This window comes from Miniopterus natalensis, chromosome 1, assembly GCF_054644295.1.
Source record: "Miniopterus natalensis isolate mMinNat1 chromosome 1, mMinNat1.hap1, whole genome shotgun sequence".
In the NCBI taxonomy this organism is placed as follows: Eukaryota; Metazoa; Chordata; class Mammalia; order Chiroptera; family Miniopteridae; genus Miniopterus; species Miniopterus natalensis.
Window position 1 is genome coordinate 134,804,178 of NC_142081.1, and position 17,625 is coordinate 134,821,802.

Genomic DNA, 17,625 nt, shown 5'->3' on the forward strand with positions numbered 1-17,625 from the left:
GGGACATTTCACTGGTAAGGGAGAAACAGCAGAGAGAATTGCAGACATTACAGGAGAAGCTAAAGAAAGCCCGTGCTGAGACAGCTGCAAAGGCCCACATCCGGTACCTAAAGGAAAAAGCATTATTGGAGAAACAACTGAATGAGCCAGCCCTGAGCATGTTGGGAAAGAGAGAAGAAAAGGAGCTGAAAAGGAAGGCCCAGGTCATAGAAGTAGCAGCAGAGAGGCATGCTTCTGAGTTGCGCCACCTCCAAACAGAGAGCCAGGAGTTACACAAAGAGTTAGAACAGCAGTCCTGGGAGGAAAGGACCCCCCAAAACTGGTTAAAACTTCAGAAGCAGCATCTGCAGAAACATTGGACTACGAAGTGCTTATCAGAGAAGCAAGGACTACAACAGGCTGCTCCAGGACTACAGCAGGCTGCTCCAGGACTACAGCAGGCTGCTCCAGGACTACAACAGGCTGCTCCAGGACTACAGCAGGCTGCTCCAGGACTACAGCAGGCTGCTCCAGGACTACAGCAGGCTGCTCCAGGACTACAGCAGGCTGCTCCAGGACTACAACAGGCTGCTCCAAAGAACAGAAGAAGTTCTTCCCTAGCCACGGAATCGACTCATTCCACAGTAGCTTCTAAACTGTCACAAATTAAATAAGGACTGGAGCAAGTATTCTTAGGTGCTGCATAAACATGGTTAGGAAGGTTTTTGGATCTCATTGCTATTGTAAAATATCCATCGTGATGTGTTAGTGTGAAGGATTAGGTGCTTTTTTCCAGCCAGACTGCTAGATATTTTTGTGAACAGCTTCCCTTAATTAGGTTTTTCTTTAATTAGCTCTTAGTAAACAGGATGTTTCGCAAACCTTCATAACCTAATACCATTTGCCAAACACTCATACATGAAATGAAGTTGAGAAAACCACCTTAAGGAAGTGAAAAGAAAACAGTTGTGTGATTTATTTCATCTAACTGAATCAGATTTCTTTATAGAAAAAGCACCTTTAAGGATAGCATCTCAGATTGACTTTATATAGTGCTTTCGGCTTTTTAAACAGCCAACATCAGTTTACCCTCATTCCTTTTGGCCAACTCAGCACAAAGGCAAAATGTTTTTAAGTGTTCTTTAAATTTTGGGCAAGTGACCAGGTAGCCCTTTCTATAGTTTGCTCATGAGTGAGAAGGTATTCTATCAAGATCAATAAACGCTAGGCAGAACGACCTTTTGTCTGATGCAGCCCTTACAATTTTAGCTTTCAATACATTGAAAAGGGAAGATAGAGGAGACATACATTATGTCAACTCTTTTGGAATTTTTTTTCTGTGAAGAAATACCTTTAGAATTAATAAGGTGGTTGAATGCCTCTGCTTGTTTTTAGTTTATTTGTTTGTGATGTGTGGTTTTTTTATATCAAAATAAAAATTTTAAATATTTGACAACTTTAAAGAGTGTTGTGCCATCCATTTCCCTAGCAACACCCTAAATTCTAAGATGACATGATTCCTTAATGTTAAATATAGTAAGTACTTTAGTTTTAGGTCCCCTATTACATTTTCTTACTGTGTGTACACTTAATAGTGCATGAAATATCTTTTGTAATTAACATGTGCCATATATTTATGCCTATTTAATAGAACTGGGAATAGGATTTTAAATTACTATAGCCTTTTAGGGGTTTTTGGTTTTTTTGGGGTTTTTTTTTTTGCATTTATGACCTATTGATGGTTAGACCAGTGATTTATTTGAATGCTTAATTCTAGTATAGGAATATAATCCTGTATTTTAATATTCCTTTTCTATGGGGGAATTTAATCAACTGTATGTTTTCCAGAAATTGTCAGTAATGAAAAACTTCAAAATAACTTTCTTGAATTTTATTTTATTGATGTATAAAAGGAATTTCTTTAAATTGCATTACAGCCCAGCTGGCGTGGCTCAACAGTTGAGCATAGACCTGTAATCCAGGAGATCTTGGTTTGATTCCCAGTCAGGGCGCATGCCTGGGTTGTGGGCTTTGTTCCCAGTTGGGGGCATGCAGGAGGCAGCCAGTCAGTGACTCTTCCATCATTGATGTTTCTATCTCTCTCTCTCTCTCCCTCTCCCTTCCTCTCTCTGAAATCAATACATATTTAAATAAATGAATAAATTAAATAAATTGCATTCCAAAAAGACTCTCCCTCAATGTGCCTTTAACTTCTAGCTTTAACAATTTTTCTGTTAAATATGTAGTTTCTATATTAAATAAGCATTTTGTTCTGGGGGGGAAAAAAAAAAAAGCCTACTTGGGTTTAAAATTATTTTATTTATGTGGTTAGTATCTGGCATGTGTGTATAAATACTTATTAAATAAGCATATAGGAGTATAGTGTTCAATTGGTAATAACCTTCTGTTGCAGTAAATGATTCTTGGAAAATCATTTTTGGAAGAAACATAATTTTTTCCAGAATAATGAACATTCAGTCCTTAGCAGGAAAATTGTAGTCACTTTTCATGCAGGTCACCCTATTAATGCAGTTTGGGGATACCTTCTTGGGTTTTGAAAAAGGCATTAAAGGGCCTAAGCTGAATAGGTTTCAGGATGTTGTAGGAGGAGCTGTGGAAAGGTTACAAGACTTATCACATGAGAAGCCTACCTTCAGGGAGCTTGCAGTCGTTTTTTAAAAAAATAGACAAATTGATAATTAGCTTTTCTATAAATTGGAAAGGGATACAGTTCCCCAAAAGAGATGGCTAGTGATACAGCTGAACTGTTTGGGAAGGAGAGAGAAATCCTCTTTCATTTAGGGAGCATCTGGTATCTGAGAAGTTTTGTCAGGGTGAAAAAGTAAGGCTGTGAGCTCTTGGTCTGGTTCAGGAAAGAGAGTGTGAAGGAGCTGGGGTTGGGGGACAGAATGTAGTTTTCCAATGAAGGCAAGCCAGGCACTTGAACAGTAGGGCTGGGTGTGGAAGGAAGATGGAATCAGCTTAACAAGATTAAACCTTAGCAAACAACAGGTGGGCTCCTGCCTCTTGAGTTTTCAATGTCTCCTTTGCTCTGTGGGTAATTACATGCCATGAGATTTCAAAGGAATACACAGAGGTCAAATGAAGGGAAACTGGATTTATGGTACAGTTGAAATCACTGTGGAGGCACCAAAAAACAGGACTGTGACTGATCCAATATTAAAGGAGAACAGTGAGATGATGAAAGTACAGACTTGCCTTCAAACAAACAGAAAAATATATATATCATTTTTTATTCTAAAAGAGCCTTTAGGTATTTGACCCTTTTCTATCCATTATTTTTATGTGGTTGAGCGCTTCTTACAATGTACAGTTTTATATTCTGCTTTTATTCATTTTACATTAATATAACATTTCATCCTATCTTACCTCTGCAAGGTTATATAATATGGCATTATCAGCATAAACTGTAGTGATAAAGCAGGGGGATTTTTAAATCTTAGATCTAGTTGATCTTCCTTTGAGCAGAGCTGGGATGGCAGCCAGACTCAAACCTTGGAAACAGGATTGATACACAGTCCGGCTCTGGGATGTTACCTCGTTTCTCTCTGTTCTCTGCTCATGAGGCCTCCCACCTGCAGAACAGGTATATTTTAGGAAGAACAAGCCAGTACTTAACGGCTTTTATGACTAGGTGACACCATCAGTTTCAGATGGAGCTTCGGTGTCCTGCTTTTTTATTGCAGTTTGATCAGCTTCCTAAAACATTTTGGTCTACTTCAGGGAAAGAAGTCATGTGGCATTGCTGCCCTGGAAGATTTGCAGACATTTAATAGAATATTGTTGCTTTGCCGGGTCCAGATCTAAAGACAGATGCTGTCAACTCTCAGCCCACCAGTTGAAGCAGAATACCTGAGGCTAATGCACACCTCAGATGTTTTTTTAAAATAATTGGTTCATATGCGTAGACATACAAATATGTCCTTTTATTCCTCCTTGAAAGTCCTATTGATGGTAGCCTGCCATCTGTCTGGGTTCTGTTGAGACAAAATAAGGATTAATATTCAGTAATTATTTCACAGGATATATGAAATAAAATTAATCAGTAGTGCAGAATGGCTTTTATTGGCCTTTCAGTTTTGTCTGACTCTCATTTAGATGATTTTAGTAAACTTAAGGAATTTTTCACAGAGAAAGGAAATGTTCCCAAAATTAATTTTGTTTCCACTGGCCATGCTATTAAATTGCCAATATGTCCAAATTTAAGATATAGCTTGTTTCATTTGCAGCTGCATCCTAATCCTTTTATGCTACCCTGTTTCTTTAGATATTTGAAATAGAGTGTTTTATCCAACTGTTCATGACACAACTACTAACTTCTAGTTAGGACATTTTTTTAAGAAAAATTTGTTTAAATTTCAAAGTATGCTAGTGCAAAAATGATATGCATGTGTTACATCATGGGATATATGTGCTTTGAAAACACACCAAACTTATAAGGAAGAATATCGCCGATGCTACGGCAGCATGTGAGAGGAACTCATGTTAAAATGAAGCAAAATCCTGGAGAGTATTGTGGAGAATCCAGAAACAGGACTTTTTGAGATCCTAAAGCAAACTTTCTTTTTTTTTTTTTTTTTTTAATATATCTTTATTGACTTTGGGGAGAGAGAGAGAGAGAGAGAGAAACATCAATGATGAGAGAGTCATTGATCGGCTGCAGCCCGCAACCCGGGCATGTGCCCTGACCAGGAATCGAACCCTGATTGCCTAGGATCCTAGGTCGACGCTCAACCACTGAGCCACACCCCACTGGGCCTAAAGCAAGAGACTAGGTCGGGCTACTCCAGAAGGCACACTGGGGTAGCAGGAGGGCAAGTTAAAGCTACATTCAATTAGCTACACTGCTCACACTAGAATGAGCTTCAGATGAATTTAAATCAGATGAAATATTTTTTAAATGATAGGTGATAAAGAAAAAGCTTAACAAATGTACTTAAAACATTAAATGCACCAATAAAAATTAAAAGACTATTATACCAAGAAGTCTTTGCACCAAATGTAAGAGTTAATACTATCAAATTTATTTAAAATTTATCCAAATTTTAGGGGTACTGTCAAAACACTAACAGATAGGTAGGCAAGGGAAATGAAAAGCAGTTCATCTGAGGAAGGGTACTTAAAAGCCATCCCATGGAAAATTGTTTATCACTAAGATACCCTAAGGACTATAAGAAAACATATTCTAAAATCATACTATCCATTATTTGGTTATTTGGATGGTAATTTAAGTTAACCTGGCTTTTAGAACCTTTACCACAAAGCTAAGATGTAGGTTCTAGTGTTCTCGTTTTTCACATGAGAAAACTAAGGCTTAGAAGAGCTAAAACTGTGCCTGAGATCCCAGAGCTAAACCTGACCAGGATCTGAATAGAGTCCTATGTGGGTCCAGCTGCCAGCCTAGCACCCTAGTAAGGAAGCTCCCAGAATTCAGTCATGATTATGAAGACTACCAGGGCTTTTTCATAAAGCCTTTGTTTTAAAAAGTGGAAAACAATAGTGTATGCACTGTAGTTTCTTCTATATAACAATATGTCAATATAGAAAAGATACAAAAAATAAGGATGGTTGTATTCTGGTACAGACTTACAGATGACTTGCTAATATGTTTACGTTTCACAGGCATTAAAGGAAAAGTATATGATACTTAGTAAATTGTGTCTTCCTAAAATGCATTTTTAAGTAAGGCACCTAATTTTTTTTCCAGCATTCATTCTGTGGTGGGTTGTATCCTTTCATGGTATTTCCAAAGTTGTGTTAATGGTAAATCTACCCCATCCCCCTGTGTCTGTCCAGGTGGCGCTGGTGTTCCCCAACAACGACCCTGCTGCATCCATGGTGGCCTTCTACGGCTGCCTGCTGGCCGAGGTCGTTCCTGTGCCCATAGAAGTACCACTCACGAGAAAGGTAAAGAACACGTTGTTTCATTAAAGCCTGTTAATGGGAATTACAGGCTTGGCTGCACTGGAACATTCTCTTATGAGGTCAGAATGTGCAGACGGCTGATTTGAAAGTGGCTTTTCATCTCAGCAGGGTGTGGATCAAGAGGAACAGAGAGGTTTTTCCTTGTTTCTGAGGCTGTCAGGTTTTCAGCAGTTATCTCAACAAAGGGGCCAATAACCTCATATTCATTTAGCTTCGTGGTTTAGCAGGAGCAGTGTCTCAGGGACAAAGCTTCTGTGCATTGTAACACCGTTGAGCCAAGTAATTGTCAGTAAAGCAGGTGTTTGAGTATCTTTTTCTTCAGCAGTTATTGCTTTCATTCAGGTATTTGGATGGTATCAAGTCCCAGGTTCACCTACAATTTGTCAGATCTTATTCTGTAATTATAAGTAGCTAATCTTGCTCTTAAAATGATAGCGTCATATGTAGTCCAGTATAAGAAGGAACATTGTACTGTCCTACGCATCAGTGTAGGTTTCCTTGTCCATGTGAATGACTTGCTCTCCATACTCCATAGCTGTGGTAACTGTAGGAAGAAAGATAACGGGAGGAGACCCTATAGGGTTGACACTGATGGCCACCAAAAACAGATGGTCTGACATTGTCCAAGGATCCTCAGCTGGCAGCCATGGACTGGTCCCCTCTGTTACTCAGGCTCTGTGACTTCAGAACATGACATTTGTTGTGTTAGAGAACTTCTCTTCATTTTAAATAAATGAACCATTGACTCAAATACAGTTGAAAAGGGGGTAGGATGTGCACATGAACGTAGGTGATGACGTGAGTATTTCCTCTTTGTACCAGTTCTGTTCCCACTGGACTTGTCTTAAAATAATGGGCCTAATGAGAACCAAATTTTCTGAATCTTGAATGTTGCTTAGTGAACCTGACCGAACATTTATTCTCTGTTCTAATTCTTGGAGTGAGAGGAGAAGCTCATTTTTCCCTTAAGGATACCATAGCAGAAAAGGTCAGTGTTCCACGATGTTTGGCATGGGGAGGAGTGAGAGGAGTGTCCACGCATCTGTGCCAGGACAGGCCTTGAGTGGTCACAGCAGACCTGAGAAAGCCAGCACCCTCTTGAGATGGCTGAGTGGGTCTTTTAAGGCCAGCTGTAAGCAGAGCACATCTGTCTGCCCGTGAAATTAGACGGAGCCAGAATTTCTTCTTCACGGACATAGGCTTTGCCACTGGCATGTGAGTCTGACAGGAAAATAGCAAGGCCTTCAGGGTGGGGATCAAATGTGCATATTCTAAGTAAGATAGAACCAGAAACAAGATGGGGCCTGTGGGCTGCAGGAGTCAGCCAACTAGGGCCAGCCTGTCAGCACAGCCTGTCAGCACTCACTTCCTCTCCTTGGAATTCTAACACACCAGCCATTTGTTTGCTTTAGTAAAGGTTTTCAAATACCCCATTAAAATGAAATATCTCTAGAAGGGGTAACATCAATATTGTCACATTTTTTACAACCTCATGATCAGTCATGGAATCTCTACCTCAGGAAATCAGAAGTAGTAAGGAGACCATGGGAACCAGGCATTGTGGGGAGGGACATGGGCTGCCCAGGGGCTACCATCACCCAGCCAAAGTATGTGTGCATGAAAGTGTGAGCCCCACGCGTGGGATTTATTTTAAAATACTCTGGTCTGCATGTACATGTGTATGTGTTCGGGGTGAGACCAGATTTGTTAAACATTGATAGTTGTTGAAGCTGGAGAATAAGTTCATGGGATTTCTTTTGCCTTTTCTCTATATTTGTGTGTGTGCTCGAAAATTTCCATTATAAGTAAAAAGTTAGACATCATCTTTTTATTGTCATATAGATAAGTTATATGTATATCACAAGTTTGTCTTAGTTTTGATAAGTAGAATGTTTTGTGCCCAATTTCTTTGATCCACCTGGTTCCATTGCCATTGATCATCTTTAAGCATGTTGGTCTGCAGCATTTTGTGTTGACGCTGCATCAGTGTCCATCTCTCCATCACGTCTTATTGTCTTTTTCGCTTCCTGAGAGCTAACCAGCAACTAGTTGGTGATTTGGGTGGGCAAGGAACAGAATTGGATAAACTGCGGCTAGTTGTTGTGGAGCCACAAATAAAAAATGAGTTCAAGAAAGAGGTTTACCATGAACTTAACTTCTTGTTTATTAAAGAGAGAATCCTTTTTATGGGTGTGATTGATGCTTGCTGGTGGGGAGACTGAGATGGGACCGGGGTGGATGATGATTGATTAACATGTCCACGTGGCCTGTCTAATGCTTGAGAAGTTACTTGTCAGAGAGGCAGCTGTGAGGCAAAACCTCCTAGGAAGTGACATAATTAGTCAACTCTCTACATATTGGAGAAAGATTGAAAGTGAGAGGAAGGTTTGAACTCTGGTGAGGTCCAGCTTTTCTTGGCAGCTAAAAAAAAAATCATTACTGAGATTTTGTGATAGGGGAACTGACCATCCTTGACAGCCAGCATAGCTCTTCAGAGGAAGGGCCGCCTGCAGACCAGAGCACCCTCACTCCCAGGAGAAAAGCACAGAGAACACAACACAGCAGGTGTGCACACTAGGAGGGGGTGTCATCACATTCTTCCTGAGACGTAGCAGCTGCCTCCCTGAGTTGGCTGGTGGCACATCAGGCCAGATGGAGGCAGGCTTACAAGGCCTGATGTGAGAGTACCATGTGAACAGCTGCACAGGGCAGTTCTGCTCCAGGCTCTGGGTTCAAGCATGTGTTTGTTTAGGGGTCTTGGTGCATGAAGGAGATTCACAGGCTGCCCTAAAAGCAAGTGATGGAGTTTCATTTCAGCCCAGTGGGGGTGAAGCAGGCAGAGCTGTTCTGTGAAGTTGACATTTGACTGGAACTCTCAGTAGGAATTGTCCGGATGACGAGAATGAGAAGCTTCTTCCAGACAAGGAGAGAAGGCATGAAGCCTGAATTTTGCGCTGAACTGTGGCATCCTGTTTCCAGTTTCTCCTCTTCTCACATGGTCTCTTGTCTCTTGTCTCTTCCTCTGTATTTTAGGTGTCTTTTATCTTTGTGATTCCGTTATTTTAGAAATCAAATCACAAGCAGGTGTTGGAAAGACAGGATTCAAGGAACATCATGCCTCTGCTGAGAGTGCCAAAATCAGAGCGTGGGCCCTCAGCGTGGGCACCAGCCCTTGGCAGGTCAGGGCAGGTACCCGCTGGTGTCCTCACTCCCAGTCCATCTTACTGTAGACAGTCTGGCAAACTCATGCTCACCAAAAAACACATTCCTGCTGCCAAACCTGCTCTCAGAACCTGTCTTCTCTCCCTGCTACACGGTCATGGTGTTTGGCGATGGAATATCCAAATTCACATTGAAGTGACTGATTATAATTGTGCTTGAAATACCATTGCTTGAAAGAAATGTACTGTGAACACCCAAAATGTGACCTGCCTCCATCTGTCCATGGGTGCCATATCTGTCCCCTCAGGACTGCACAGGGCTTTGGAGGTTGTGCACAATCCTGTGAAGAGAGATGTGCTTTTAACTGGGGGGTTAAATCTACAATAAGAAAAGTAAAACTGTTCACTTGAAAGACTATAGTTTTAAGATGTCAATATTGTTGATTTTATTCAGGTGAAAACACCACCTTGTCTCACATTTTTCTCCTCAAGGCACAGGCAGGCAGAGTGACAGGCAGCCAGGTATCTGGTCCACTGACAGGCTTGCTGGTTGTGCAGGGTGTTCAGGCAGAGTCCAGTGCGAATGAACAGGTGATGGGTTCACTGCAGTCATGCAGTTTTGACTCCAGCAGTGCCAGCTCCCTCACAGTGTGAGTCACAGCTGGTGTGGCGAGTGGGAGTAATGAAAGCAAATTGACCTGACTTCCTGCAGGGCAGCTGACACAATAAGCAACAAAACAGGGTTCGCTGTTCCCGTGGCTGCCCCACTGGCAGCAGCTGTTCAGATGCCATGTTCTTAAGTCGGTGCTGGTCATTTGGAGGCTCCCAGTGCTCAGTGTCACCAGAGTCAGCATAATACATGGTGGCCTGTCTAGTGCAGAGTGGGGAAAGGTGACCAGGTCTCCATTTCTTTGGTAGATATGATCAAATATGGCAGAGCCCTTTGCTCTGAGTGTTTAAAATCAGGCAGTCAGTAATTATCAGTATGAAGCTGTTTTCTTGGACCCTTTCTGTTCTCCACAATACAGTCATAGTTATGGCCTACAGTTGCCGTTCACAGAACTGAGGGATTTTATGAGGCCCATTTAGTGCCAGCTCCATATTGAGTACTTACTTATGCTCTCCTGGTTTATCTCTCACAGCGGACCTGTGAGATGGCTCTGCCTTTCACCCCACAGTGCAGATGAGGAAAGGGAGGCCATGTAGGCTAGCTACTCCTTCAAAGCCACACAGCCGGCAGACAGCAGCCTGAGACCCAACCCCAGTTCTGCAGAGCCCAGTCTGTGCTAGAATCCTGGGTTGTTTCAGGGAGTTTCATTTCCATCCCAGAACCCAGGGTGAGGCCTTGTTTTGCCAGGAGTGCCACTGTCATCTCGTCTCCGTGCCTCTTCTGTCGCCCTCTCCCAGGATGCAGGAAGCCAGCAGATTGGCTTCCTGCTTGGCAGCTGTGGAGTTACTGTTGCCTTGACCAGCGATGCCTGCCACAAAGGACTGCCAAAGAGCCCTACAGGGGAGATCCCGCAGTTCAAAGGTAAGACATCGATGAGCACTGTGTTGGGAGGCACGCTCTTCACTGGGAAAGAAGGTACTAGGTCGAATCAGAGTACACTTTTCCACACTCAAATGTCTCAGGCAACACGTCACATGTTATCAGCCTCCCCTGTGGCGTGATTCGACTGGAGGTGGCTTTCACTTGTGGATGTTGTCCTTGACTTGATGGAGACAGAAGAGGTTCCCTCTAGCATGTGGTGGTGTGAATCATAGCCATGAATGGGGAAGTGATTCTTCATACCTCTTTTTTGGGAAACGCTCACCAAAAAGGAATTTGTCCTTTATTTCCAAGGTTGGCCAAAGCTATTATGGTTTGTCACAGAGTCAAAACATCTCTCCAAACCTCCTCGAGACTGGTTCCCACACATTAAAGATGCAAATAATGACACCGCGTATATCGAGGTAAGTTACTGGGTCTGGGCTTCGGGACTGAGTTCCCACATTTCTGATGGTTATGCAGCTCCAGGATCAGGGGACTTGCGGCCCCTTACTTAAGCAGAAGAGCTGATGGATGTGGCCCCTGCTTTGTTCTTTGGTACCACTCGTCCCCACACTGTCATCTCGTTTCAGTATAAGACGTGCAAGGATGGAAGCGTGCTTGGGGTGACTGTGACAAGGATTGCACTGCTGACCCACTGCCAGGCTCTCACACAGGCGTGTGGCTACACAGAAGGTATGGGTGGGACTCTCGGAGACCCTCCCTGCGGGACCCTGACTCCAGACCTTGGCCTGTAAGACGAATGTTGATCTTTCAAGGACTGTGTTGTTCCCACTAGTAACCGTTAAGAGTTGCATTAAGTTTGCGCCCAACTCAACTGCTGGTTAACTTGGATTATGACTGACATAACAAATACCACAACCTGGGGGCTTGAACAGTAGATATCTATTTCTCACAGACCTGGCTGGAAGTCTGAGATGAGGGCACTGTCAAGGTTGGTTCCTGGTGGTGAGCACCTTTTCTTGGCTTGTAGGTGGCACCTTCTCTTTGTGTCTTCACATAGCCTTTCCTCTGTGCACATGGAGAGAGTGAGAGATGTGGTGTCTCTTCCTCCTCTCTAAGGACACTGGTCCTATTGGATCAGGCCCCACCCTTTGACCCTTACAGGTCCCATCTCCAAATTCAGTCACTCTGGGATTAGGGCTTCAATCTATGAACTTGAGGGACCCTACTAAGGCCATAACAGATAGATAGTACTGTGTGTGTTCGTCTCTGGCTGCACTTCAGAATCTCTTTGAAGCATTAAAAAATGTTCATGTTCAGCCCACTCCTACCAACTGAATTCAAGTTCCTGGGAGTGGGTTCTGTGAGCTCCCAGGGTTGGGCTACACAGTTGAGAACAATTGTTTTCATGATAGAAAGGGATAGTCATGGAGGAAAAGAGGTATAGGGTGACCAGAGGAAACCATGGTATCAGCACTGACCTGGGATCTTAGAAGGCCAGACCAGATACCAGTTATCCCTCTGGCTGTAGCATCTGTGACAAGGTCCCTGCATTGGGGATGTGCCTGAGGAAGCTGGTGGCACCTGTTGCTCCACTGTAGCCTGAAATGCTTTACTTTTTCTATTTGTATCATTCTGTTTCTCTCTCCCCCATCCTTCTGGTAGTCTCCCTTTTTAAAAACAATTCATTTAGCTCATGAGATGTTCTGCTGATTTTTGTCCCTAAACTGGTTTTCCAGACATTTTCACATGTTGTCTCTAATTATTACCACCCTACTTGTCAGTGTTCTCAGTTTTAGTTTCAACATTTCTTACAACCTCATGATTCATTGCCTTGCCCTAATCAAAGGTCTAAGGTTGTCACTCTTGTTGGGGATGGAGAGAGAGGAAAATAAATAAATAAATAAATGCTCATTTCTCGATTTAAAAAATATTTGTAATAAAATAGACTGTTTCCTTTGAGCATGTTTATTTTGAAAGCCCCTCTGCCCACCCTCTCTGAAAGGGGTCAGGCACACAGTGCTGAACTTTTAGTGAGCACCTCAAGAACAAACAAGTAAAAATGGAAGATGAGGCATCAAGAAATGCCTGGGGTTCAGTGCTGGGTAGTGTTAGGCAGAGGTATAGGCAGCTGGTCCACCTGCCCAGGCCACTTGACAAATGTGACTTCAAAAGCCTTGTTCATGGTGTCACTGGTGACTGGCTCTCCAGGTTGGCTACCATGTCCATCATAGTAGTTCCAACCACATATTTTTAGCTCCTTTTTCTTACCACCACCTTTAAAAGCACTCCATAACTCTTGACTGCTCCCCCATCCTATCCTTCCAAAGCCCTTGCCTCCTTTGTCATCCCAGCCCCACCCCTGAAATTTCTTTGGTGCAACATAGGGCATTTGCTAGAAATTGCCTTGTCTTCCAGATTTCCTGGGAGAACACATGATGGAAATGAAAAGAACCTTTTAAAAAAATGAAAAAAGGCAGGGAAGGGGGAACTATGTATATAAAGAGAAGGAATAAGGTACTTTAAGTAATGGTGTGAAAAGCTATTGCTGTAAATGTGCATACCAGAATTTTCATCTAGAAGCCCTTTCCAGGCAGGCCAGTGTTTTTTTTTAAACATATCTTTATTGATTTCAGACAGAGGAAGGGAGAGGGAGAGAGAGACAGAAACATCAGTGATGAGAGAGTCACTGATTGGCTGCAGCCCACAACCCGGGCATGTGCCCTCACCAGGAATCGAACCCTGATCGCCTGGATCCCAGGTCGAAGCTCCACCGCTGAGCCACGCCCGGCTGGGCAGGCCAGCGTTTTTAAATGGGTTTGCGAGCTGCAGACTTTCTGCAAAGATACAGTGAAATGATGTTATTCCAAGATCCATCACTGCCCCTGACCTGACGCGGGATTTTCTTTGCCCTTTGTTCTGTACCTGTCTTTCATAAGTAAAAAAGTTTCTACTCTCTTTATTTGTACAGCTGAAACAATTGTGAATGTGTTGGATTTCAAGAAAGACGTTGGGCTCTGGCATGGAATCCTAACAGTAAGTGTGAGGCTGGGCCCTGCTGCGTCCTATTTACATTTGAATGTGCTCATGTCAAAGTTAGAGTCAGGATCTTTATACTTAGCAGCTAGGGTAAGCCCCTTCTTCCCAGTTATAAGGAAAAGTCATTGTTGGAAGTCTTGAGTTGTCAGATAAAATAACTTCCAAAACCACTGTAAACCCAGTGGGTCTCTGCAGCCACTTGCTGAGTCACTGAACCACATACTGAGGTTACAGCTGCTGAGGGCAGCCTTTCTTGGGCTCACAGGAAGCAAAGGATCTTCCACTTTCAGCATTTAAGTTTACACAGCAGTGCTAGCAGTGTCTTTTGTTTGAGCCACTTTCCTATACATCTGATTGGCTACCACATTCTTGTTACTTTTCTTACTTTGTGCCAGTATTTATGAATATTGAGGGAACCTACTGTTTCATTCTGCTATGGAGAAAGTCCTTCACGTGTCTCCCCTTGATGAAAATTCAGCACGTGCTATAGAGAATGCCTGTCTATTATTGGTGCCACTTGATAAGTAATGCAGTTCAAAGCTGTAGGCACATTTATAAAGAAATAGCTTATTATGTAAAACACATTTGGCACTTAAAAATGTGCAGTATAACTGCTTACCATGTCTGTTTTATATGTGGTTATTTTTAATCACCGATTTTTCCTTCTGAAGTTTATGTTGAAACTTTGTCTTTTCTGAAGTAGAAAAATCTAGTTCTTTTTGCATGATTGATAGGAACATCAGTACAGAAAGTGGAATTTGTTGTTTCTTCATAAGCTAGAATTTTTCAAAACAAGAGCATTTAAGTATCACATACGACAAAGTTTACAGCTCTAGATTGGCAGCTTCTTTCTGTAATCAATACAGTTCATTACATGACTCCCCACGTGTTCTCACACTGCTGTGCTGGTGGTGTGGGAAGAGCCCCACCCAGGGTCAGTGAACCCAGGCTTGGACCTCAGCCCTTCCTTCTATAGTTTTGACTCCAGGCCAGTCACCTGAGCCCAAGAATCTTTTATTGCCCAAGTCACTCTGAACCTCAGTTTTCCTATTTGTCCAATGGGAATGATGATGCTGCGTGAGAATTGTGGGTCTGATGTTGAGTGAGCACCTAGTCTATCCACCTGCTTGATAATGTGACAGAGCTGCTGTTATGTTGCCATCAGTTTCTCGTAACAGTCTTGGTTTCAAGAGCACTGTGATAGGTCTGTGGTACATCTTACTGATATTGTCTTCCACCTGCTTACTGTTGCTCTGGATTACTGCCCAGGAATCAGGGGTTTCCAAGGTTCTTGCTGCCACCTTCTAGAGCAGAGGTGGGGAATCTTTTTTCTGCCAGGGACATTTATATATATATAACATTATTCACAGGCCATGCAAAATTATCAATTAAAAAATTAGCTATGAAAAAAGCCCTAGATTTATTGAATTTCGAGTCCCCCCTGGAGTTGCCTTGGCAGGGCCATACCAAATGATTTCTCAGGCCATATAGAATGTTCCCCACCCCTGTTCTAGAGCAAGGCAGGTCTGGCTAGACAGCTACACACACATTCTTCTGTGGCATCTTCTATGTGATGGAAGTTGCTCTCACCCCCAGTATGGAGAGGGGAACAACCAAAGTGAGAGTGGCCCATAGGCTCATTTCTACCTGGAAAGGTACAGGTGGTCATTTCCTTCAGAGCTTCCAGAATTAAGCCAGCACTATCCAGAGTGTCTGTGCTCTCTCCTTCCGCCTCCACCCGCAGTAGCAGAGAGAATCCTGATATGGCAGAGCCTGCCAGGGAGGGTTCTGGTTGATACTCCTCCTTTGCAGTCCCTTAACTGGCAGCTCCTTAGTGCATTGGGCTGAATAATGTCCAAGCAGGTGTGTGAGTCCTTCAGGTGTGTAAAGCATGTAGGGACTAACCTTTTTTTTTTTAATTTGATTTTGCATTTTTTAAAAATTACAGTTAACATTTATTATTTTATGTTAGTTTCAAATGTACAGTATAATGTCTAGGCATTTATATAATATATATAGTGATCCCCCCAATAAGTTTAGTATTTTAAAAGTTAGTTTCGGTTACTTGTTTTTAAGGAAATGAATCCTTTAAAAGTTCCCGATCTATGTTACCAAGGCTGGATGGAAGACTGAGGGTGAGCAGACACGTTCCACTGCTCCTTGACATTCCAGTGTAACATTTAATAAAGGAAATACATTTTTTAAAGAAAAGCTAGTATAATATACTAGAAAAAATTAAGCTTCCAGACTGTGAAAAGACTTTAAAAAAATAATGATCATTGAACTATAAATTTTATTTAAAAAAAAGTATTTGGACTTAGATTCTGTAACTGTATCAGGAAAAGCAGGAGCCAAGAAGACTAGATAACCTTTGAGATGTCACTTCCCGGATTATTCTGAGATGCACTGGGATCAGCCACCCACTCTCACTAAGCAGCCCTGGTGTTGGGATGAGCCCCACACCCTTCCTGTTATTTCCCCATTTGGAGCCTGGTGCCATGCAGGGAGCCTCTCCTGTCTCACCTCTGTGAATGTCCTTGCTTTTAGAGCGTCATGAACATGATGCATGTGATCAGCATCCCCTACTCACTGATGAAGGTGAACCCGCTCTCCTGGATTCAGAAGGTCTGCCAGTACAAAGGTAAGTCCCAGGGTGGCCCCAGTGTTCCCCCACTATCACGAGTCCCTCTTTTAATATATCATGGTGTGACGGTCCACATATTAACTCTCTTCCCCCTGCTTCTACTTCAGCAAAAGTGGCCTGTGTCAAGTCCAGGGACATGCACTGGGCACTGGTAGCACACAGGGATCAAAGAGACATCAACCTTTCCTCTCTGCGGATGCTGATCGTGGCCGATGGCGCAAACCCCTGTAAGCATGGTCTGCTGCTCGGGCGAGGACAGGCAGGCATCAGGGTCCTCATCACCAGGGTTCATTCTTTGCACTTTGATTTTTTTTCTAGTCTTTATCTTAAGTTTTCTGAAAATAATAACCATACAAAACTACTCTAAAGGCGCAGTGGTGTGCCATTGGAGAGCATGGGACTTTCAAACACAGCCCTGGACCAAGTCCTGGCACCTCCATGTCCTGATTCCGTAGAGAGTGCCTACTTTTTTAAAATCCTTCTCTTTCTTTAGCTTGAAAATGATAACTAAATCATAAGATTTTATGAGGATTCAATGAAGTAATCCCTATATACAGTTCCTTGGATATAATAAATTCTCAAGAAATACTATTACTATTTTATGGTCTATAGTAGTTTTATTGATCAGAAAATTGTCATTTTTAATGAAATGTCATTATCTAATCGTATAGCAAAAATTATCTAGGTAAAGTTAATTAGCAGTTTCACAAAGTACTGTTAATATACCCTGAGAAATATTTCAGTCAGTTGAAATAAAACCCAGCTAGCTTGTTTCTTATGTGAGGAATATGGAAGCCAGAAGCAAAGTGAATGAAAGTGAATTGAATGTAAGAAAGTTTATTTCTGACTACATTTGTAAACTATAATGTATATACCTGTAAATTAAAACAGCATATACTTTCTTAGAGAATATCTGATATGCAAAAGTGGACTTGCAAACAGATCATTTGTTAGTACTAATTTTATAAATGACTCTTCCGTTTACAAAATAACTCCATAAATTGTGAGCTTTTTTTTTTAAAAGGTTTTTATTTTAAATATATCTTTATTGATTTCACGGAGAGGGGGAGAGAGAGATAGAAACATCAATGATGAGAGAGTCATCGTTGATCAGCTGTCTCCTGCAGGCCCCCGACTCGGGTTCAAGCCTGCAACCTGGTCATGTGCCCTGACTGGGAGTTGAACCACAATCTCCTGGATCCTAGGTTGATGCTTAACTGCTGAGCCACGCCTTGCCAGGAAATTGTGAGCTATTTTAACACACAATTGATTTTACCCACAACTCGACAGAGCATCATATTTTATATAAAGCAAGGTAAACTTTTATTAGGAAATCATTTAGCTGACAGGTTCCTAGTAATTAT

General features: G+C 42.3%; 1 protein-coding gene across 2 annotated transcripts in view; it reads left to right on the forward strand.

The window, feature by feature from the left end:
• The window catches only part of DIP2C (DIP2 acetate--CoA ligase C (putative)), a 367,574-nt gene that overhangs the window by 257,432 nt on the left and 92,517 nt on the right, over positions 1-17,625 (forward strand). For both annotated transcript variants that reach the window (XM_087826047.1, XM_087826049.1), the window contains 7 exons: positions 5,797-5,907; positions 10,494-10,617; positions 10,930-11,039; positions 11,208-11,310; positions 13,550-13,614; positions 16,165-16,258; positions 16,369-16,488. In XM_087826047.1, the coding sequence (XP_087682173.1) occupies positions 5,797-5,907; positions 10,494-10,617; positions 10,930-11,039; positions 11,208-11,310; positions 13,550-13,614; positions 16,165-16,258; positions 16,369-16,488 (727 nt within the window). The remainder of the gene's footprint in view (positions 1-5,796; positions 5,908-10,493; positions 10,618-10,929; positions 11,040-11,207; positions 11,311-13,549; positions 13,615-16,164; positions 16,259-16,368; positions 16,489-17,625) is intronic.